The following is a 22,923-nucleotide window of genomic DNA, read 5'->3' as shown; positions in this document are numbered from 1 at the left end:
AGCCAGGAAAAAGGGAGACATTTATATAAATTACAAGGAGTAGTAGGAGAGATGGGATGTTATGGAGACAATAGAACAGAACAGGTAATAATGAGCAGATTAAGAATAGGACATACTGAACTGAACAGCACACTTAATATAATAGGGAAGCATGCAAATGGTCTGTGTAACTGTGGGGAGAGGGAAACAGTAGAACATGTGGTGATGGCATGTCCTGGATATGAAAGGGAGAGGGAGATGATGACTAGAGGGTTGCGGAAGGTAGGAGTGAGGGAAATTAATTTTAATAGTATTATAGAATGTGGAAAATCGAGGGAAGGGAGGAGAATCATATTGAGATACCTAGTATCAACTGGTTTAATTAAAAGGATGTAGAAGAAGAGGAACGGGAGAAGTAAAGTCCAGCAGATGGCGGTAAATGCAACACTAATGATGCCGACTGCCATTAAACACCAAAGAAGAAGAACATGGAGGAGGTGGAGGTGGAGAGGCGGGCGCAGCACAGGTAGGCGGCTGCGACGCTGCCGTGTCGCAGGCACTCCACGACCGCACGTGAGAGACAGACGGCTTTGAATGTCTATCGCTTGTGTCTCAACTTGCGCCACAAGAGGCAGCCGCAGCACAGGTAGCGTCCACGACACTGTCCTGTGACCGCCATCCAACGATTCAGCCAGACTTTTTTTTGTTCCATGTCTAAAAATAAATACATTGACATGTGATTTTGTTCTTCTGTTTTTTTTTTGCCAGTGCCATACAACCACAATGCTTGGGGATATGTGGTATTTTACATATTTGAAAAGAAACTATTGTACTGTCACTTTCATAGAATCGGCTTCTTTATTTTATAAAATATCTTCAACAAATTATTAACCGTAGAATCGAATCGTATCGTCCTTACACTGTATGGAATCGATTTGAATCAAATCGGTCTGTAATTAAAGGATATCGTTTTTGAATCGAATCGTAACCTGTGTATCTAGATGCATATCGAACCGTTTATCACAGAGAGATGTGCAACCCTACTGCTGACCCGCCCCCCCCCCCCCCATTATATCAGGCTCTCTTTTCACTTCTCTACCATGACAGCGAGCTAGACATCTTTTTAAAGTCAGGTGATGATATTTATGATTAACAATAATGGATATTCCCCACGATCAACTTGTGAGATATTTTTTATTATGAATTAAATCCCATCCCTAATCACTTGGCCCAGTATTTTATTTTATTTTTTAAATCCAGATCTGAGTAATCCAGTTTTCGTAATCCCTGTTTTTGCTCTTCTAGATCAATCTGAGGTTTTACTTGCAGAAGAAGAAGAAGAACTTTCATATAGGATCATTCTGATCCAGAAATCAGAATCCAGTTTTAAAATACCCAATTTTTAGATGTAATCCTATCCTTCTGATCTGGATTAGACATTTTGAAATACTGTGCCATGTCTATGCAGTTTCTTCAACTCTGCAAAAGCACATAATGCAATTATAGTCTTGGTATCCTTATCTAATCCAGGCATGGTTTATTAATGTAGTCTATGATAAGGAGCGTGTCGTAAGGTTTATAAAACATCAAATCGAGTCTATACGAATATTGACCAGACTGCTTTTTGTTATGATGCCCGTAGCTCTTGGAACACGCTACAGCACAACCTGAGATTGGACGCGCTCCCTTCATTCACAGAGTTTAGGACCTTGGTCATAGATAGCTGTGTTTCTAATTGTAATTGTTTTAGATGACTGTCTTTCTTGTTTCTTGTCATATGTATATTGTCATGTAATCACTTTCAAATGACTGTAACCACTGTAAATATTTAAATTGCCTTGTGAACTCGACGTCATTGAAAATGAGGGTAACTTCAATGTCTCTCGAGAATAAATAAAGGTTATAATAATATCGACAAATCGACAAATGGTCTACTCTACAAACGGTTAGTTTCATATTCACATCCAATAATCCTTCAAGCATTTGTGAAGTGAAAAAAGGTTTATTATAATTATTTACAAAAAGTAAAATCAAAATATACAGATGGGAAATCAAGACTGTAATTGAATTCGGCATACTGACAAACATTTACATAACAAAAGCACTTAGGAGTGTCTTGTCCTCTTGAAAATCCTGGAAAAGAAAACAAACAGAAACCAGGTAATTTAATCACTTTTGATTAAATCAATTAAACCACAGTTGTTTCAAACATGAAATTATATTAACAGGGTGGGTTATATTTTGTATTGTACCATCTTCCATACCAGGTAAAACAGTATCCACCCCAAATCACCAAGGCAACCAGTCCTATTAATGCAGCAGCAGCCAGAGATGAAACCTTCAAAACATAGGATGTACCTGGAACAAGGAAATGCTGTGTGAGTAACTGGCAACTGTTTGAAATACTTCCTGTCACCTTGTACCTTCAGAATGTTGTAACCACATGAAATGTAATTTCCCCAAATAAATCTCAATCAAAAAATCGTAATAATGATTTAAAAAAATGACACGATAGGATTTTGGTGTATTACCTCTCACATTAGCCCACAGAACACAGGAACTTTTGAAAGCCTAGGAGAGAAAACATTCAGGCAAATTAATGAGCAAACTGCAGTTTATAGGTCAATATATTTTTATGGTGATACTCACCGATTTCCACTGACTGACAGCTCGCAAGAGGATATAATAGTTCCTGCCATTCTCCAAGGGTGCATTAAAGAAGCCTTCATAGTAGAGGCCATCTCCTACAGTAAAGTTCATCTCTGTCCCGACATGTCTGACATCAATCTGGGCAGTGATGTACTCTGTTGACGACTTCATTTTTCTTGAGTCTGAGCTTGCAGCAGAGGAACAGTCAAACATGACAATCCTCTCGACAGGAAGCACAAACACCTGGTACAAACTGCAAAATGAAGAACAAACATATCATATGTGAACCCATTCACAGAAGTGTTCAACACCTGGGGGGGTTTAGCTCAGGAGGTAGAGTGGGTTGGCTGGCAACCGCAAGACAGCCCCGGATCCTCCTAGCTGAGTGCCTGGTGTCCCTGAGCAAGACACCTCACCCTAATTGCTCCTGACGAGCTGGCTGTCGCCCTGCGTGGTTGACTCCACCGTCGGTGTTTGAATGTCAGTCATTACTGTAAAGCCCTTTGGATAAAAGTGCTATATAAATGCTATATAAATGAGGATCATTCATATATGTTATGAAGGAGACACATGCATGGATGGGATTTAAATGTAGTAGAGCTTGACCAACACTGGATTTTGCCAGCTGTTATTGTTATATCAGAGTAAATCATTTTGTTTTATACATGACCAGATTACATAACATAAACCATTTTGATTTGTTTTGGGTGGTGACCAAGATACATTTTAAACTGGGAAGCCCTTCATCTAAATGGTTTTCTGTGCTCTGTTCACAAGTCACAGAAGATTGTTCAGGGCACTATTTCTAAGTTTAGGGCAGGGCCACCTGTTGATTGACACGTTGATATCAAGGCGTTGTCTGGTCTGGCAGTGGTCATTGTTTTTGTTTTACAACGTTAGCCCTTCCTCTGGGTGTTTTCAGTTCATGAATGTTAATTGTCACTGTTTTGGTCACCTAAAAATGTCTTATTCATCATCGATACTTAACTCCACCCTCTTGTGTTACTTCTTGTTGCCAAAAAACGAGACAGCAACGGCCAAAATGAGAAACTCGAGGGTTCAAAGGGCAGTCCACAAACCAACAGATGAGAAAGCCCTCTTCTAGATGGTACAGTCTTCCATAGACAGTAAACAAGCTACTTGTTAGTGCCCTCTGGTGGACAAACTATGTAATAGAGATGTTGTTTCTAAATTACCACAAACCTAGTTTGGCATTTCTGGATAGCGATTACTTTACACTTATTGGCCAACATATGCACTGATACTGATATATTTGCAATAAGATGATATCTTCCGCTATTTTGACCTGTCTGATATATCGATTCATAATAGTTGTTTAAAAGCACTTCAGTAGTCATAAGATTCAACATTATAAAATGGGGAAGTTAGTAGGTCATATGAAACATGAAGATGACTGTCCGTCTGTTTTATCTCATAGGTTTTTAATTTCCCTGGTAACCAAAACAGAAGAGCTGATGAAATATCTTACCTGATTGGGTCCAGTGTGTTGGGTGATCTGCGTAGCCTCAACGTTGGTACAGGAGTCTCAAATTCTCTGTAGTAGACAACTGGTGTTGGAGGCACTGTCAAATGTTATTATGCTCAGTATAAAGAAGCATCACATTCAATATAATTATACCAGTTCTAGCTGAGAAGTCCAGGTTTAACATTGATGCAGAGTCGAGGAAGAGCTTTTTCACACCTTTACTTGGTTTGCTCTGGTCTGAATCAGGGACCATATTGTTGCAATATTGCATATTGCCTGGAGTTTTGTTTGCGTTCACATGGCAGCATTTACAAGCGGACCAAAATTTGTGATGAGTGAGGAAACTACTCTCTATTGGTCAGAATTTCCATGCAACGTGTAATAATCCTGTTGAACTGTGACAGACTCATCGGCTGAAAGTATTTCTGGTTGTTTTGGTCCGCCTGACTGCTATTGTTTTGTTCAGACCTGCCCAAATGAACTCAACAAAGCAGGTGTGAAATCGCCCTAAATGTAGCAGATACCTGATAAACTGGTGTTAGTGGTTATGGTGGCAGTGAATGTGGAAGACACTGCAGTGATGGTGATGCTGTAGTTTGTGGCTGGAAGCAGGTTCAGACAGAGTTGCAGCTGGTCTGCCTTAGAGGTCAGAAACCGCTTCCTTCTATCATGAAAGGACCCCTGGTAGTCTCTAGATCCTATGTATGTCACCTGGAACAGTAACATCCCATGTGGCATCAGTCAGCGTCACAGAATACTCCGTAAATGAAGGCAAAGAAATGTACGGTGAGTTTAGATTACTTATTGCCAATGCTTTACATTGAGTACAAATAATGGTTAGGTAGAAATGAAGCTATACAGTGACAGAAGGATGATGAAATCTCCAGTTACCTTGTAGACTTCTATATCCTCCTCATACTTCTCTGCTCTCCATTGCAGACATTTTTCATTTCGGACAAATAGGTGATTGACTGGTGGCTTTATTTCTGGAAAAGATATAAAGAGAGTGATGGAACGGCAAATCCTCACATTTATTTGACATATTAAGGATCATTTACATACACAGTATCTCCACAATGCAAAACGCTATCATAACCATAGACGGTATATAAAAAGTGGACGTGATGTTGTGGATGTTGTTTGTGGATTATGGTTTAGAACTTCCAGTTCAGCATTTTGACCATCGCTATTCCTTAATTTTTTTAAATCAATGAAGGAAGTGACCATATTTGGACTGCGTAGGAGCAACAGGTAGATCTGATGAACACAAGCAGCTGAGTGGCACCACCAACAGCAACACTACTGGATCTGGATCTATCTGGATTCTTATTTGAGCTTATTGTATTGGTAGCGTGGTAAAGACCTGTCAATCACAAGGTAGCCCCGCCTTAAAGCATCCCCTGCTTTTGAGTCTATCTGTGTCTAAATGGACCATAATGTACTAAATGAACGTCATGCTGTATGGAAGAAGATTTGAAACTAGAGATTGTGATGATAAACTCATGTTTACAATGTTTACTGAGTAAATATCTCATAGACTTCCATGCAACCAGAGGAGTCGCCCCCTGATGGCCAGTCGAGAAAGTGCAAATTTAAGGCACTTGAGCATAGGATTCACTTTTCAGAACTGGAGGTTGTCGTCTGAATATAACAGAAGAATCAAACCAATCCAGATGCTTCTATTTTATGATTTTTTTTGTGTTTAGAGATGTTGCTATTGTTGTTACTCACCTATGCATCTCAGTGTAGCTGTCTGCCACACCCCAGAGCTGCCACACACAGAGACGTTGCTGCCCCTCCAGCTGTGGTATCCATCCATGCAGCGGTGGATCACAACACTCCTGTTATGCCACATCACCTCTGATTTGGCAAGGAAGGGAACTGGGCCACATTTGGCTAGCAAAACAACGACAATGATTGGTTAGCTAATTGATTGCAATAATTGTCAGACCTTATAAGAATTATTGCAGTATAGTCCACATATCTACGGTCATCAGGTGGTAAAAGCCATTGCTGAGTGAAATCAAATAAATCAGATGCAGCGTTTTGTTTCCTCAACATTCAGGGTGCAGTGGATTGACCCACAGAAATAATTGTATCAGCATAACAATGTGAAACTTGCAAAATATTATTATTCACCCCAATACCTGCAACAAGCCATAAAGCCCAAGCAAGGATGTGTACAAAGGAGCCTCTAAGCACAACTGATGAAGATATAGAGCTGAGCATCCATCATCATCATCACTTATACATCAAGAATCATTAAAGTATGTCAATAACATGTAAACAAATAACAACTCTTCCACTGTGAAACAGATGCATGTCTATGAATAGAGATTATGACTGTACCTTTGCACTTTACAGATACTTTCCCCCACTGTCGTGATAATAAACATGTTGAAATATTATTCCCACTCTCCTGGTAAAATCCATCCAGGCACTCATACAGCACCACACTGCCTGGTCTACTGGTGCCATCCCACACGAGGTTAGTATGGGGGAGGGTTAGTGGGGGACCACAGCTTATTTCTGCACACAGACATGAATTAGTACTGACTGTGTGTAGTAACAGGTATGCAATATATGACGGACACAGTTAAATCCTCCATGACAAGCTGAACAGGAGATGCAACATAATGAGAACAAGTAGCATACATGTAGCATATGTAGCATATTCTGTTCATTACACTTACTGTATGTGTACCTCATATGAATATGCAAGTTTATAGAACTGGCACACTACATTTTATTACCTCAGATATTTACAAAGCAAAGCAATATATTAATATTTAGAAGAGTTTGAACTTTGTTTTCTTATTGATCATCCTATTAAAAGCTCAACGTGTCTACAGTAAGCTTCAGCTCCCAGTAGTTAATTTGTTTAGCTTAGCATGAAGACAGTTGGAAACAGTTAGCCTAGAAGCTGTGGATGAAGGCAGACTGTTTTTCTGACTCATGTTACCTTCACAGACCATGGTGGATCCCGTCCACCGTCCATCAGCTCCACACACAGAGCTGTTGTCTCCACTCCTCCACACAAAGCCGTTATCACAGACAAACATGGCCACGCTGCTGTATGTGCTGCCTGTGACTGACAGCAGCACTGCATCCTCCACTGAGGCTGGCTGGCCACAGTCCACCACTGAGCGGGACAAGATTATACAAAAGTCAGGATTACATCCAGCTGTTCACCATCGTCATGGACTTCACAATGTCACTGCAATTAATGAATACAATCTGTGTGGAGCAACACACACAATACATATAAGAATGTTTTTATCTTTTAAAAGCAAGGGGGTCAAACTCAAATTTTAGATTATGAGCCACATATAGTCCAATCTGATCTCAGGACCAGACCAGACAAACCTGGGCATAATAACCTATCAATACCCAGTCTTTAAGTGTAAAGAAGTACAAGTACATTTTGATAACATTTGTAATTAATGAACAATCCATTTACAAAGCCACCAACACTTCATTTATTTCTCTGTTCTCATTTGTCCTTGAAAGATCTTGTGTTTTTCACCATCATAAGTCTGATTGCTGGATACTATATTTCTTGAGCACTGAAAGCTGCAAAGTCCCCCAGAGAGCTGGATTGGGCCTTTGGCCGGTTCTGGCCCGCGGGCCGCATGTTTGACACCCCTGTTCTAAAGGGTTTTGCAAGTCGATAAGGAGCCGCCTTGATTGATTGTCTGCAGCTGAGTCCCAAAAGTTTGTTCATATTCACGCTTGAAAGTAACAAAGTAGTATTTAGCTGTCAGTGTGTATATCCAAATATCATGAATGCAGTTTTACCTTTGCAGGAAGCTTTGCTGGTGTGAGGGTGGAAGGGCTCCACTCCGTTGTGGACTTGATATCCCAGCTGGCAGCTGCAGTCGAAACTACCCTCAAGATTCCTGCATTGAGCTCCGTCTCCACACAGGCCTGTGATCCTGCACTCATCATCGTCTGTAAACCCAAAGGTGAATGATCATGTGACATAAAAACAATAATGTTTTAAAGGTCCAAACTTTATGTTGTCATTTCTTATTCCTAGAAGTAAAGCAAAGCAATATACAAATAATTCGATTTTAAAGAAAGCGTTTGAATTGAAATTGATGACTCTAAGTGTCCCATAGATGTGAATACACCCCCCCCCCCCCCCCCCCCCCCCCCCCCCCATTATCCTATGAACAGATCAAACCACTCTCATGTCTCTACAGTATAGCTTCAGCTCACAGGCAGTTAGCTTAGCTTAGCATAAAGACTGGAAACGGAGGGAAACAGCTAGCATGGCTCCCAAAGGAACGAATGCACTCTTACTTGGCCAAGTGCAGTGACTGGAGTCGCGTAGAGCGCTGCAGGATTGAGTCCTAAACCTTGGAAATGAGTTAGCATTCCTGCACTTCCAGAGCCTTTGTCAATGGGTTTCTTGAATGAGGTTTTGATAGAGATGCATAAAATAATGTCTGAAATAAATATAACTTTAAGAGGTCTTAATATTTTCTTCTACAATATGAAATATGTCAGGAAATACAAGCTTTTGCGAGTCTTAGAATTGGTGGTAGCTAACAAGTGGCTAAATGAGACTACAACATGTCATCAAGCCGACTAGTCCACCTTTTCAGCCTCGGTGTGTGTGCTATGCTCATGTGTCCACGGTGTCGTTCATTTATAGATTAATGTTAGCTTTTCACTCTTGCCGATTGGATTTACACTTCAAAAATCCTGAGTGGTGTTCGTTTATGAAGCTTGTCTTTCTGAAAAAAGTATCATAAAGGTTTGATCCAACGTGTTCTGAGCTTGAAAGGTGCTGCTGGTGAACATTGTTTCCTGTTTCCTTTCTTTATGCTAAGCTAGCCAGCTGCTGGCCGTAGCCTTACACTGAACGGCTAGATATGAGATTGTTATCAGTCCACTTACACTCATATAATATTTATACCGCATATTTCTCAGTGTCAAACCTTTGCTCTAAATATCTGTGCAAATTGCGACAAATATTCTGAAATTAAAACAGTATTTAACGATGTAGGTCATCAAACATCGCACCTTCACACCATAGGTCAATATCCTCCCACAGTCCATTCTCTCCACATACTGAGTAGTTTCTCAGGCCTCTGGTGTAATATCCTTCCTCACATCGGTGATACACCACACTGCCCACGTGTGAAGTGCCGTTCCACAGCATGTTAGCATGAGGTTTAAAAACAGGCTCTGGACAATTGATTTCTACAACAAGAAGACAGCAAGTTGTAGCAGAAGATGTCACACACTTTAAATAAACTGCTGTAATTGTAGTTGACAGTAACCTTCATACCGTTCAAATACAGCATGTTAATTATGATGCCTGTTGACATTTTAGAGGTTGCATTATTACTTTTACTGAAGGCAGGTAACCCAACACTCTGCTGTGTAGACTTATTAACACCGCGGGACAAGATTATACAAAAGTCAGGATTACATCCAGCTGTTCACCATCGTCATGGACTTCACAATGTCACTGCAATTAATGAATACAATCTGTGTGGAGCAACACACACAATACAAATGAGAATGTTTTTTTCTTTTAAAAGCAAGGGGGTCAAACTCAAATTTTAGATTATGAGCCACATATAGTCCAATCTGATCTCAGGACCAGACCAGACAAACCTGGGCATAATAACCTATCAATACCTAGTCTTTAAGTGTAAAGAAGTACAAGTACATTTTGATAACATTTGTAATTAATGAACAATCCATTTACAAAGCCACCAACACTTCATTGATTTTTCTGTTCTCATTTGTCCTTGAAAGTTCTTGTGTTTTTCACCATCATAGGTCTGATTGCTGGATACTATATTCCTTGAGCACTGAAAGCTGCAAAGTCCCCCAGAGAGCTGGATTGGGCCTTTGGCCGGTTCTGGCCCGCGGGCCGCATGTTTGACACCCCTGTTCTAAAGGGTTTTGCAAGTCGATAAGGAGCCACCTTGATTGATTGTCTGCAGCTGAGTCCCAAAAGTTTGTTCATATTCACGCTTGAAAGTAACAAAGTAGTATTTAGCTGTCAGTGTGTATATCCAAATATCATGAAGCAGTTTTACCTTTGCAGGAAGCTTTGCTGGTGTGAGGGTGGAAGGGCTCCACTCCGTTGTGGACTTGATATCCCAGCTGGCAGCTGCAGTCGAAACTACCCTCAAGATTCCTGCATTGAGCTCCGTCTCCACACAGGCCTGTGATCCTGCACTCATCATCGTCTGTAAACCCAAAGGTGAATGATCATGTGACATAAAAACAATAATGTTTTAAAGGTCCAAACTTTATGTTGTCATTTCTTATTCCTAGAAGTAAAGCAAAGCAATATACAAATAATTCGATTTTAAAGAAAGCGTTTGAATTGAAATTGATGACTCTAAATGTCCCATAGATGTGAATACACCCCCCATCATCCTATGAACAGATCAAACCACTCTCATGTCTCTACAGTATAGCTTCAGCTCACAGGCAGTTAGCTTAGCTTAGCATAAAGACTAGAAACAGAGGGAAACAGCTAGCATGGCTCCCAAAGGAACGAATGCACTCTTACTTGGCCAAGTGCAGTGACTGGAGTCGCGTAGAGCGCTGCAGGATTGAGTCCTAAACCTTGGAAATGAGTTAGCATTCCTGCACTTCCAGAGCCTTTGTCAATGGGTTTCTTGAATGAGGTTTTGATAGAGATGCATAAAATAATGTCTGAAATAAATATAACTTTAAGAGGTCTTAATATTTTCTTCTACAATATGAAATATGTCAGGAAATACAAGCTTTTGCGAGTCTTAGAATTGGTGGTAGCTAACAAGTGGCTAAATGAGACTACAACATGTCATCAAGCCGACTAGTCCACCTTTTCAGCCTCGGTGTGTGTGCTATGCTCATGTGTCCACGGTGTCGTTCATTTATAGATTAATGTTAGCTTTTCACTCTTGCCGATTGGATTTACACTTCAAAAATCCTGAGTGGTGTTCGTTTATGAAGCTTGTCTTTCTGAAAAAAGTATCATAAAGGTTTGATCCAACGTGTTCTGAGCTTGAAAGGTGCTGCTGGTGAACATTGTTTCCTGTTTCCTTTCTTTATGCTAAGCTAGCCAGCTGCTGGCCGTAGCCTTACACTGAACGGCTAGATATGAGATTGTTATCAGTCCACTTACACTCATATAATATTTATACCGCATATTTCTCAGTGTCAAACCTTTGCTCTAAATATCTGTGCAAATTGCGACAAATATTCTGAAATTAAAACAGTATTTAACGATGTAGGTCATCAAACATCGCACCTTCACACCATAGGTCAATATCCTCCCACAGTCCATTCTCTCCACATACTGAGTAGTTTCTCAGGCCTCTGGTGTAATATCCTTCCTCACATCGGTGATACACCACACTGCCCACGTGTGAAGTGCCGTTCCACAGCATGTTAGCATGAGGTTTAAAAACAGGCTCTGGACAATTGATTTCTACAACAAGAAGACAGCAAGTTGTAGCAGAAGATGTCACACACTTTAAATAAACTGCTGTAATTGTAGTTGACAGTAACCTTCATACCGTTCAAATACAGCATGTTAATTATGATGCCTGTTGACATTTTAGAGGTTGCATTATTACTTTTACTGAAGGCAGGTAACCCAACACTCTGCTGTGTAGACTTATTAACACCGCGGGACAAGATTATACAAAAGTCAGGATTACATCCAGCTGTTCACCATCGTCATGGACTTCACAATGTCACTGCAATTAATGAATACAATCTGTGTGGAGCAACACACACAATACAAATGAGAATGTTTTTTTCTTTTAAAAGCAAGGGGGTCAAACTCAAATTTTAGATTATGAGCCACATATAGTCCAATCTGATCTCAGGACCAGACCAGACAAACCTGGGCATAATAACCTATCAATACCTAGTCTTTAAGTGTAAAGAAGTACAAGTACATTTTGATAACATTTGTAATTAATGAACAATCCATTTACAAAGCCACCAACACTTCATTGATTTTTCTGTTCTCATTTGTCCTTGAAAGTTCTTGTGTTTTTCACCATCATAGGTCTGATTGCTGGATACTATATTCCTTGAGCACTGAAAGCTGCAAAGTCCCCCAGAGAGCTGGATTGGGCCTTTGGCCGGTTCTGGCCCGCGGGCCGCATGTTTGACACCCCTGTTCTAAAGGGTTTTGCAAGTCGATAAGGAGCCACCTTGATTGATTGTCTGCAGCTGAGTCCCAAAAGTTTGTTCATATTCACGCTTGAAAGTAACAAAGTAGTATTTAGCTGTCAGTGTGTATATCCAAATATCATGAAGCAGTTTTACCTTTGCAGGAAGCTTTGCTGGTGTGAGGGTGGAAGGGCTCCACTCCGTTGTGGACTTGATATCCCAGCTGGCAGCTGCAGTCGAAACTACCCTCAAGATTCCTGCATTGAGCTCCGTCTCCACACAGGCCTGTGATCCTGCACTCATCATCGTCTGTAAACCCAAAGGTGAATGATCATGTGACATAAAAACAATAATGTTTTAAAGGTCCAAACTTTATGTTGTCATTTCTTATTCCTAGAAGTAAAGCAAAGCAATATACAAATAATTCGATTTTAAAGAAAGCGTTTGAATTGAAATTGATGACTCTAAATGTCCCATAGATGTGAATACACCCCCCATCATCCTATGAACAGATCAAACCACTCTCATGTCTCTACAGTATAGCTTCAGCTCACAGGCAGTTAGCTTAGCTTAGCATAAAGACTAGAAACAGAGGGAAACAGCTAGCATGGCTCCCAAAGGAACGAATGCACTCTTACTTGGCCAAGTGCAGTGACTGGAGTCGCGTAGAGCGCTGCAGGATTGAGTCCTAAACCTTGGAAATGAGTTAGCATTCCTGCACTTCCAGAGCCTTTGTCAATGGGTTTCTTGAATGAGGTTTTGATAGAGATGCATAAAATAATGTCTGAAATAAATATAACTTTAAGAGGTCTTAATATTTTCTTCTACAATATGAAATATGTCAGGAAATACAAGCTTTTGCGAGTCTTAGAATTGGTGGTAGCTAACAAGTGGCTAAATGAGACTACAACATGTCATCAAGCCGACTAGTCCACCTTTTCAGCCTCGGTGTGTGTGCTATGCTCATGTGTCCACGGTGTCGTTCATTTATAGATTAATGTTAGCTTTTCACTCTTGCCGATTGGATTTACACTTCAAAAATCCTGAGTGGTGTTCGTTTATGAAGCTTGTCTTTCTGAAAAAAGTATCATAAAGGTTTGATCCAACGTGTTCTGAGCTTGAAAGGTGCTGCTGGTGAACATTGTTTCCTGTTTCCTTTCTTTATGCTAAGCTAGCCAGCTGCTGGCCGTAGCCTTACACTGAACGGCTAGATATGAGATTGTTATCAGTCCACTTACACTCATATAATATTTATACCGCATATTTCTCAGTGTCAAACCTTTGCTCTAAATATCTGTGCAAATTGCGACAAATATTCTGAAATTAAAACAGTATTTAACGATGTAGGTCATCAAACATCGCACCTTCACACCATAGGTCAATATCCTCCCACAGTCCATTCTCTCCACATACTGAGTAGTTTCTCAGGCCTCTGGTGTAATATCCTTCCTCACATCGGTGATACACCACACTGCCCACGTGTGAAGTGCCGTTCCACAGCATGTTAGCATGAGGTTTAAAAACAGGCTCTGGACAATTGATTTCTACAACAAGAAGACAGCAAGTTGTAGCAGAAGATGTCACACACTTTAAATAAACTGCTGTAATTGTAGTTGACAGTAACCTTCATACCGTTCAAATACAGCATGTTAATTATGATGCCTGTTGACATTTTAGAGGTTGCATTATTACTTTTACTGAAGGCAGGTAACCCAACACTCTGCTGTGTAGACTTATTAACACCGCGGGACAAGATTATACAAAAGTCAGGATTACATCCAGCTGTTCACCATCGTCATGGACTTCACAATGTCACTGCAATTAATGAATACAATCTGTGTGGAGCAACACACACAATACAAATGAGAATGTTTTTTTCTTTTAAAAGCAAGGGGGTCAAACTCAAATTTTAGATTATGAGCCACATATAGTCCAATCTGATCTCAGGACCAGACCAGACAAACCTGGGCATAATAACCTATCAATACCTAGTCTTTAAGTGTAAAGAAGTACAAGTACATTTTGATAACATTTGTAATTAATGAACAATCCATTTACAAAGCCACCAACACTTCATTGATTTTTCTGTTCTCATTTGTCCTTGAAAGTTCTTGTGTTTTTCACCATCATAGGTCTGATTGCTGGATACTATATTCCTTGAGCACTGAAAGCTGCAAAGTCCCCCAGAGAGCTGGATTGGGCCTTTGGCCGGTTCTGGCCCGCGGGCCGCATGTTTGACACCCCTGTTCTAAAGGGTTTTGCAAGTCGATAAGGAGCCACCTTGATTGATTGTCTGCAGCTGAGTCCCAAAAGTTTGTTCATATTCACGCTTGAAAGTAACAAAGTAGTATTTAGCTGTCAGTGTGTATATCCAAATATCATGAAGCAGTTTTACCTTTGCAGGAAGCTTTGCTGGTGTGAGGGTGGAAGGGCTCCACTCCGTTGTGGACTTGATATCCCAGCTGGCAGCTGCAGTCGAAACTACCCTCAAGATTCCTGCATTGAGCTCCGTCTCCACACAGGCCTGTGATCCTGCACTCATCATCGTCTGTAAACCCAAAGGTGAATGATCATGTGACATAAAAACAATAATGTTTTAAAGGTCCAAACTTTATGTTGTCATTTCTTATTCCTAGAAGTAAAGCAAAGCAATATACAAATAATTCGATTTTAAAGAAAGCGTTTGAATTGAAATTGATGACTCTAAATGTCCCATAGATGTGAATACACCCCCCATCATCCTATGAACAGATCAAACCACTCTCATGTCTCTACAGTATAGCTTCAGCTCACAGGCAGTTAGCTTAGCTTAGCATAAAGACTGGAAACAGAGGGAAACAGCTAGCATGGCTCCCAAAGGAACGAATGCACTCTTACTTGGCCAAGTGCAGTGACTGGAGTCGCGTAGAGCGCTGCAGGATTGAGTCCTAAACCTTGGAAATGAGTTAGCATTCCTGCACTTCCAGAGCCTTTGTCAATGGGTTTCTTGAATGAGGTTTTGATAGAGATGCATAAAATAATGTCTGAAATAAATATAACTTTAAGAGGTCTTAATATTTTCTTCTACAATATGAAATATGTCAGGAAATACAAGCTTTTGCGAGTCTTAGAATTGGTGGTAGCTAACAAGTGGCTAAATGAGACTACAACATGTCATCAAGCCGACTAGTCCACCTTTTCAGCCTCGGTGTGTGTGCTATGCTCATGTGTCCACGGTGTCGTTCATTTATAGATTAATGTTAGCTTTTCACTCTTGCCGATTGGATTTACACTTCAAAAATCCTGAGTGGTGTTCGTTTATGAAGCTTGTCTTTCTGAAAAAAGTATCATAAAGGTTTGATCCAACGTGTTCTGAGCTTGAAAGGTGCTGCTGGTGAACATTGTTTCCTGTTTCCTTTCTTTATGCTAAGCTAGCCAGCTGCTGGCCGTAGCCTTACACTGAACGGCTAGATATGAGATTGTTATCAGTCCACTTACACTCATATAATATTTATACCGCATATTTCTCAGTGTCAAACCTTTGCTCTAAATATCTGTGCAAATTGCGACAAATATTCTGAAATTAAAACAGTATTTAACGATGTAGGTCATCAAACATCGCACCTTCACACCATAGGTCAATATCCTCCCACAGTCCATTCTCTCCACATACTGAGTAGTTTCTCAGGCCTCTGGTGTAATATCCTTCCTCACATCGGTGATACACCACACTGCCCACGTGTGAAGTGCCGTTCCACAGCATGTTAGCATGAGGTTTAAAAACAGGCTCTGGACAATTGATTTCTACAACAAGAAGACAGCAAGTTGTAGCAGAAGATGTCACACACTTTAAATAAACTGCTGTAATTGTAGTTGACAGTAACCTTCATACCGTTCAAATACAGCATGTTAATTATGATGCCTGTTGACATTTTAGAGGTTGCATTATTACTTTTACTGAAGGCAGGTAACCCAACACTCTGCTGTGTAGACTTATTAACACCGCGGGACAAGATTATACAAAAGTCAGGATTACATCCAGCTGTTCACCATCGTCATGGACTTCACAATGTCACTGCAATTAATGAATACAATCTGTGTGGAGCAACACACACAATACAAATGAGAATGTTTTTTTCTTTTAAAAGCAAGGGGGTCAAACTCAAATTTTAGATTATGAGCCACATATAGTCCAATCTGATCTCAGGACCAGACCAGACAAACCTGGGCATAATAACCTATCAATACCTAGTCTTTAAGTGTAAAGAAGTACAAGTACATTTTGATAACATTTGTAATTAATGAACAATCCATTTACAAAGCCACCAACACTTCATTGATTTTTCTGTTCTCATTTGTCCTTGAAAGTTCTTGTGTTTTTCACCATCATAGGTCTGATTGCTGGATACTATATTCCTTGAGCACTGAAAGCTGCAAAGTCCCCCAGAGAGCTGGATTGGGCCTTTGGCCGGTTCTGGCCCGCGGGCCGCATGTTTGACACCCCTGTTCTAAAGGGTTTTGCAAGTCGATAAGGAGCCACCTTGATTGATTGTCTGCAGCTGAGTCCCAAAAGTTTGTTCATATTCACGCTTGAAAGTAACAAAGTAGTATTTAGCTGTCAGTGTGTATATCCAAATATCATGAAGCAGTTTTACCTTTGCAGGAAGCTTTGCTGGTGTGAGGGTGGAAGGGCTCCACTCCGTTGTGGACTTGATATCCCAGCTGGCAGCTGCAGTCGAAACTACCCTCAAGATTCCTGCATTGAGCTCCGTCTCCACACAGGCCTGTGATCCTGCACTCATCATCGTCTGTAAACCCAAAGGTGAATGATCATGTGACATAAAAACAATAATGTTTTAAAGGTCCAAACTTTATGTTGTCATTTCTTATTCCTAGAAGTAAAGCAAAGCAATATACAAATAATTCGATTTTAAAGAAAGCGTTTGAATTGAAATTGATGACTCTAAATGTCCCATAGATGTGAATACACCCCCCATCATCCTATGAACAGATCAAACCACTCTCATGTCTCTACAGTATAGCTTCAGCTCACAGGCAGTTAGCTTAGCTTAGCATAAAGACTGGAAACAGAGGGAAACAGCTAGCATGGCTCCCAAAGGAACGAATGCACTCTTACTTGGCCAAGTGCAGTGACTGGAGTCGCGTAGAGCGCTGCAGGATTGAGTCCTAAACCTTGGAAATGAGTTAGCATTCCTGCACTTCCAGAGCCTTTGTCAATGGGTTTCTTGAATGAGGTTTTGATAGAGATGCATAAAATAATGTCTGAAATAAATATAACTTTAAGAGGTCTTAATATTTTCTTCTACAATATGAAATATGTCAGGAAATACAAGCTTTTGCGAGTCTTAGAATTGGTGGTAGCTAACAAGTGGCTAAATGAGACTACAACATGTCATCAAGCCGACTAGTCCACCTTTTCAGCCTCGGTGTGTGTGCTATGCTCATGTGTCCACGGTGTCGTTCATTTATAGATTAATGTTAGCTTTTCACTCTTGCCGATTGGATTTACACTTCAAAAATCCTGAGTGGTGTTCGTTTATGAAGCTTGTCTTTCTGAAAAAAGTATCATAAAGGTTTGATCCAACGTGTTCTGAGCTTGAAAGGTGCTGCTGGTGAACATTGTTTCCTGTTTCCTTTCTTTATGCTAAGCTAGCCAGCTGCTGGCCGTAGCCTTACACTGAACGGCTAGATATGAGATTGTTATCAGTCCACTTACACTCATATAATATTTATACCGCATATTTCTCAGTGTCAAACCTTTGCTCTAAATATCTGTGCAAATTGCGACAAATATTCTGAAATTAAAACAGTATTTAACGATGTAGGTCATCAAACATCGCACCTTCACACCATAGGTCAATATCCTCCCACAGTCCATTCTCTCCACATACTGAGTAGTTTCTCAGGCCTCTGGTGTAATATCCTTCCTCACATCGGTGATACACCACACTGCCCACGTGTGAAGTGCCGTTCCACAGCATGTTAGCATGAGGTTTAAAAACAGGCTCTGGACAATTGATTTCTACAACAAGAAGACAGCAAGTTGTAGCAGAAGATGTCACACACTTTAAATAAACTGCTGTAATTGTAGTTGACAGTAACCTTCATACCGTTCAAATACAGCATGTTAATTATGATGCCTGGTGACATTTTAGAGGTTGCATTATTACTTTTACTGAAGGCAGGTAACCCAACACTCTGCTGTGTAGACTTATTAACACCTTGACAGAGCAGAGAGGCTCCATCCCATAATCCACCTGCAGTACACACTGATACCTTTCCCTTTCCAACACTGCGATATCCAGAGTTACACTGATAAACAACCTGAGAGCCCAAAGTGGGGATTTTATCCCACAACATGATTGAATGAGGGATGGGTGTGGGTGCTCCACAGTCAACTTCTACACGATGGAAATAGCAAGATGTAATTGAGTGAAAACAGTTATTTGACTCGACAAATAAAACAATGCCAAAAACATAATTCACAACGATTTGGAGTAAGTTGTTACCTTTGCATGAGATGTTTGGTTTTGTCCAGTAACCATTAATTGTGCACAATGATGAATTATTTCCTTCATTGTGATGAAATCCTATTTTACAGTAGTAAGTAACTGTGCTTCCAGGGGTGGAGCTGCTGTTCCACAACTTTCCAGTGTGAGGCAGTATAGGAGGATCCCCACATAATATCTCTGGCACGGGAAATAATGCACACAGTCGGGTTACAGAGATAATAAATAAAAATAATAAAATACCTGTGTGGGTGTGCAGGTGAGTGTAATTTTGTTTATTTTAATTATTTTTCAGACAATTTGTCATGACAAAATGCTAGAAAGATTTTCCTACAGTGTCATATTTGAAAAGAAAGCCATTTCAGTGTAGTCGGGTATTATTTGATTTACCTTGACACAACAGTGTTGGGGGCGTCCACTGACCGTTCTCATTACACATCGATATATTAAGTCCTCCTTTGCTATAAAAGCCCCCTTTGCAAACATAGAGCACAGTGCTGCCAGGGGTTGAATTGTGGTCCCACACCAGTTCAGTGGATTCAATTACAGGAGGACTTCCACACACGGTCTCTACAAGGAATAACATGCACCAGAACCATGTAATTAACACCACGCCTACATGGGAAGCCCCAGTGCAACATGAAAAAAGGAATAAACGATATAGATGAATCTGTGTGCATTGGCTATGTTTGCTTTTCAGCATGGATATTGTAATAATGCTAAAATGATCTGATAAAACAGACACTGTACCTTGACAGAGCATGGACGGTCTCTCCCACCGTCCAGCTGCAGTGCAGACGGATACATTGCCCTTTCCAACATTATGATATCCAGGGTTACACTGATAAACCAGCTCAGTACCCATCCTTGAGCTCTTATTCCACAGCGCATGAGAGTGGGGGAGGTCGGGGGGAGAGCCGCAGTCAACCTCTGAGGGCCAAAGCAGTGACATCCAGCATGAAACCATATTCAGTGGAAAATCAACAGGAACTCTGTCCCTGCTCCTGAAACTGGTTTCATAAGCTGCACTGTCATCGGTGGGAGATTCATGATGTTATCATTAACTGTAGAGTCAAAGGATAGGTGAATCTGATTCAAGTCTGTCCTAAAACATTAGTCAGATACTTTTAAACAGGCTCTGCTTGTTGTAATGGTTCATCCTGTTCTGGCTGTGATCAGAACGCTTCCAAATGGGAGGAGACAGAGAACTACATCCAGGGTTCTATTGTTTTGATTTGAAAAATTATTTATTAAGAGTTGAACATTCTATATGCCAACGTCGGCATGCTAAGGCAGACTGTTTTTCTGACTCATGTTACCTTCACAGACCATGGTGGATCCCGTCCACCGTCCATCAGCTCCACACACAGAGCTGTTGTCTCCACTCCTCCACACAAAGCCGTTATCACAGACAAACATGGCCACGCTGCTGTATGTGCTGCCTGTGACTGACAGCAGCACTGCATCCTCCACTGAGGCTGGCTGGCCACAGTCCACCACTGAGCGGGACAAGATTATACAAAAGTCAGGATTACATCCAGCTGTTCACCATCGTCATGGACTTCACAATGTCACTGCAATTAATGAATACAATCTGTGTGGAGCAACACACACAATACATATAAGAATGTTTTTATCTTTTAAAAGCAAGGGGGTCAAACTCAAATTTTAGATTATGAGCCACATATAGTCCAATCTGATCTCAGGACCAGACCAGACAAACCTGGGCATAATAACCTATAAATACCCAGTCTTTAAGTGTAAAGAAGTACAAGTACATTTTGATAACATTTGTAATTAATGAACAATCCATTTACAAAGCCACCAACACTTCATTTATTTCTCTGTTCTCATTTGTCCTTGAAAGTTCTTGTGTTTTTCACCATCATAGGTCTGATTGCTGGATACTATATTCCTTGAGCACTGAAAGCTGCAAAGTCCCCCAGAGAGCTGGATTGGACCTTTGGCCGGTTCTGGCCCGCGGGCCGCATGTTTGACACCCCTGTTCTAAAGGGTTTTGCAAGTCGATAAGGAGCCACCTTGATTGATTGTCTGCAGCTGAGTCTCAAAAGTTTGTTCATATTCACGCTTGAAAGTAACAAAGTAGTATTTAGCTGTCAGTGTGTATATCCAAATATCATGAATGCAGTTTTACCTTTGCAGGAAGCTTTGCTGGTGTGAGGGTGGAAGGGCTCCACTCCGTTGTGGACTTGATATCCCAGCTGGCAGCTGCAGTCGAAACTACCCTCAAGATTCCTGCATTGAGCTCCGGCTCCACACAGGCCTGTGATCCTGCACTCATCATCGTCTGTAAACCCAAAGGTGAATGATCATGTGACATGTCATTTCTCATTTTTAAAAATCTCTTATATGGAACCATGTTGCCCTACTCCCCTTTATGTAATGTTATGCCTTTAACAGTCCTGTGTAAACTCACCCTGGCAGTAGGTTCCATCATTTGGGATGAAAGTGTGCAAGTTGTTAGAGGGGCTCCAGCCACTCAAGCAGGTACAATAGTAGCTGCCATATGTGTTGTGGCAGGTGGTGTGCTGCCCACAGATCCTACTGGCTCCTATCTGGCACTCATCTTTATCTGGAAGACAAATATTATTACACTAGAAGAGAATGAGTTGAAATTGTTAATTGTATTATTTTGTGATTTTCCTGCATTGGAAGTCAAAATGTCTTCTTTAAAAAAAAGAGAAAAAAGGCCTGGATGGATGACCATGACATTTTGTACAGACATGTATTGTTTGGTCCACAGAGGATGAATCCTACTGACTTCAGTCACTTTTTACCATAGACTGTATATAAGAATGCAACATCCATCTGGATTCTGGTGTGAAGCTGTTAACAAAGTTAGCTTCATAATTCAAGGTCAACCTAACAGCTCAGTGTTAAAGTCATCTTAGTAGCTAACTGCATTGGTAGTGATGTAGCAAGGCCGAGGTGGCCCGTCAATCAGATAGTAGCCACACCCTGAAGCATACCTTGCTTTATGGTCTATTTCACTCTAAATGAACCATCGATAAATAAACACACACCACATTTATTCCTACCTATACAGAAAGTTCTCCCATTTCCAACAAACCCGTACTGGCAGTTGCACACTTTGCCAGAGCCGTCTAGCTTGTCGTCACACGTGGCGTTAGCCTGGCAGGTGGCACACACATCCAGAGAGTGGCCTCCTGCCGGCACACCTGAGAGGAGAGACAGAACATCCATCAGTCAATATCTTTCTAGCTTTTTCAACTCTTCTCCCAATTTTCATGAAGATTTTCCAAATAGAAATCATATAATGTAATGATGGGAATCAGAATTCTCACCTGCAATGACACAGAGCAGAAAAACCACGATCATTGTTCTGTGTCTCTCGCCAAATCTTCTGAGTCTCCCTGTCGCTCTTTTTACTTCACCAGACACTCACCCGTCCTCGTCCCCATCGTCCTTTTTTTCAACTTCTATTTCCGTCTTTCAGACCACAATGACACGGAGCATTTGATAACCAGGATTGAGAGAGTGCAAGTGGGTGAGCTGAGGTCACTCTCAGAAGTACATCCTTTTCTCAATGGTCTTCTTGCAGCCGGCGGTTTTGTGGCTTAATCTGTTATTCCATGACACATTCAGTTACACGTCACATAGTTGATACGGTCAGTGTTCACTCTGGTGAACTGCACATTCATGCTGCGTTGGCTGATAACAGCTATATTTGGCCCAACGAACCTATTATTGTGGTATTTTAGATTAGCACATTATTACTATACGTGTAAAAGAAATGACAGCTCGGTGTAAACTAGATAACTTACAAACTACATCAAGCAAGTTATATTTTATGACTGACACTCCTAGACCAAACACTTAATGATTATCATCATGCACCTTACCCGTTGCCAACTATATTTAAAGTAACCCTTATTAGATTAAATGCGACTCATTTGTTATTCTTGTATTATAATCCACAAATGTTTACGGGTGCTTGAAGTCAATGGAACCAACGTGCCTCCTCGTCCCACCAGAGGGTCTGTGGTAGAACGAGGAGGGGGTGTCAGTGAGGGTGTTGTGAGTGGAAGATAAGTGTGGTGAGCTGCTATCTTTCAGCCCAGCATGGTCCTAAGTAGGATATCTGTGTCACTCAAACCAACAGACTACTGCCTC

General features: G+C 40.9%; 1 protein-coding gene across 5 annotated transcripts; it reads right to left on the bottom strand.

The window, feature by feature from the left end:
* Positions 1-1,942: 1,942 nt before the first annotated feature.
* Positions 1,943-22,383, bottom strand: susd1 (sushi domain containing 1). Of its 5 annotated transcripts, XM_084024069.1 has the most exons (29): positions 22,095-22,383; positions 21,828-21,968; positions 21,206-21,361; positions 20,924-21,076; positions 20,088-20,267; positions 19,519-19,698; positions 19,159-19,338; positions 18,769-18,948; positions 18,481-18,660; positions 18,102-18,281; positions 16,894-17,046; positions 15,863-16,042; positions 14,655-14,807; positions 13,624-13,803; positions 12,416-12,568; positions 11,385-11,564; positions 10,177-10,329; positions 9,146-9,325; positions 7,913-8,065; positions 7,077-7,256; positions 6,464-6,643; positions 5,846-6,010; positions 5,006-5,100; positions 4,639-4,825; positions 4,118-4,211; positions 2,629-2,881; positions 2,511-2,550; positions 2,244-2,337; positions 1,943-2,112 (listed from the first exon to the last, which is right to left on the bottom strand). In XM_084024069.1, the coding sequence occupies exons 1-29, from the start codon at positions 22,126-22,128 to the stop codon at positions 2,085-2,087; spliced, it is 4,365 nt and encodes a 1,454-aa protein (XP_083880195.1). In that variant the 5' UTR covers positions 22,129-22,383; the 3' UTR covers positions 1,943-2,084. The 5 variants fall into 5 exon arrangements, with proteins under 5 accessions (XP_083880195.1, XP_083880196.1, XP_083880197.1 ...); XM_084024070.1 differs by lacking the exon at positions 18,481-18,660 and having other exon boundaries at positions 22,095-22,382; XM_084024071.1 differs by lacking the exons at positions 18,481-18,660; positions 18,769-18,948; positions 19,159-19,338 and having other exon boundaries at positions 22,095-22,382.
* Between the last annotated feature and the right edge of the window lie 540 nt (positions 22,384-22,923).

The sequence above is a fragment of the Eutrigla gurnardus genome (assembly GCF_963514095.1).
Source record: "Eutrigla gurnardus genome assembly, chromosome: 13".
Taxonomy (NCBI): domain Eukaryota; kingdom Metazoa; phylum Chordata; class Actinopteri; order Perciformes; family Triglidae; genus Eutrigla; species Eutrigla gurnardus.
Note: the sequence above shows the minus strand (reverse complement) of the source record. Positions and strands in the feature narration are given on the sequence as shown.

Excerpts from the sequence above, each read along its gene's own strand:
- susd1 (XM_084024069.1), bottom strand. The coding sequence starts at position 22,128 with ATGATCGTGGTTTTTCTGCTCTGTGTCATTGCAG. Across the intron at positions 21,969-22,094 it reads TCTGCTCTGTGTCATTGCAG|GTGTGCCGGCAGGAGGCCAC; the intron begins GTGAGAATTCTG and ends CTCTCCTCTCAG. Across the intron at positions 19,699-20,087 it reads ATCCACCATGGTCTGTGAAG|AGGTTGACTGCGGCTCTCCC; the intron begins GTAACATGAGTC and ends TTTGGCCCTCAG.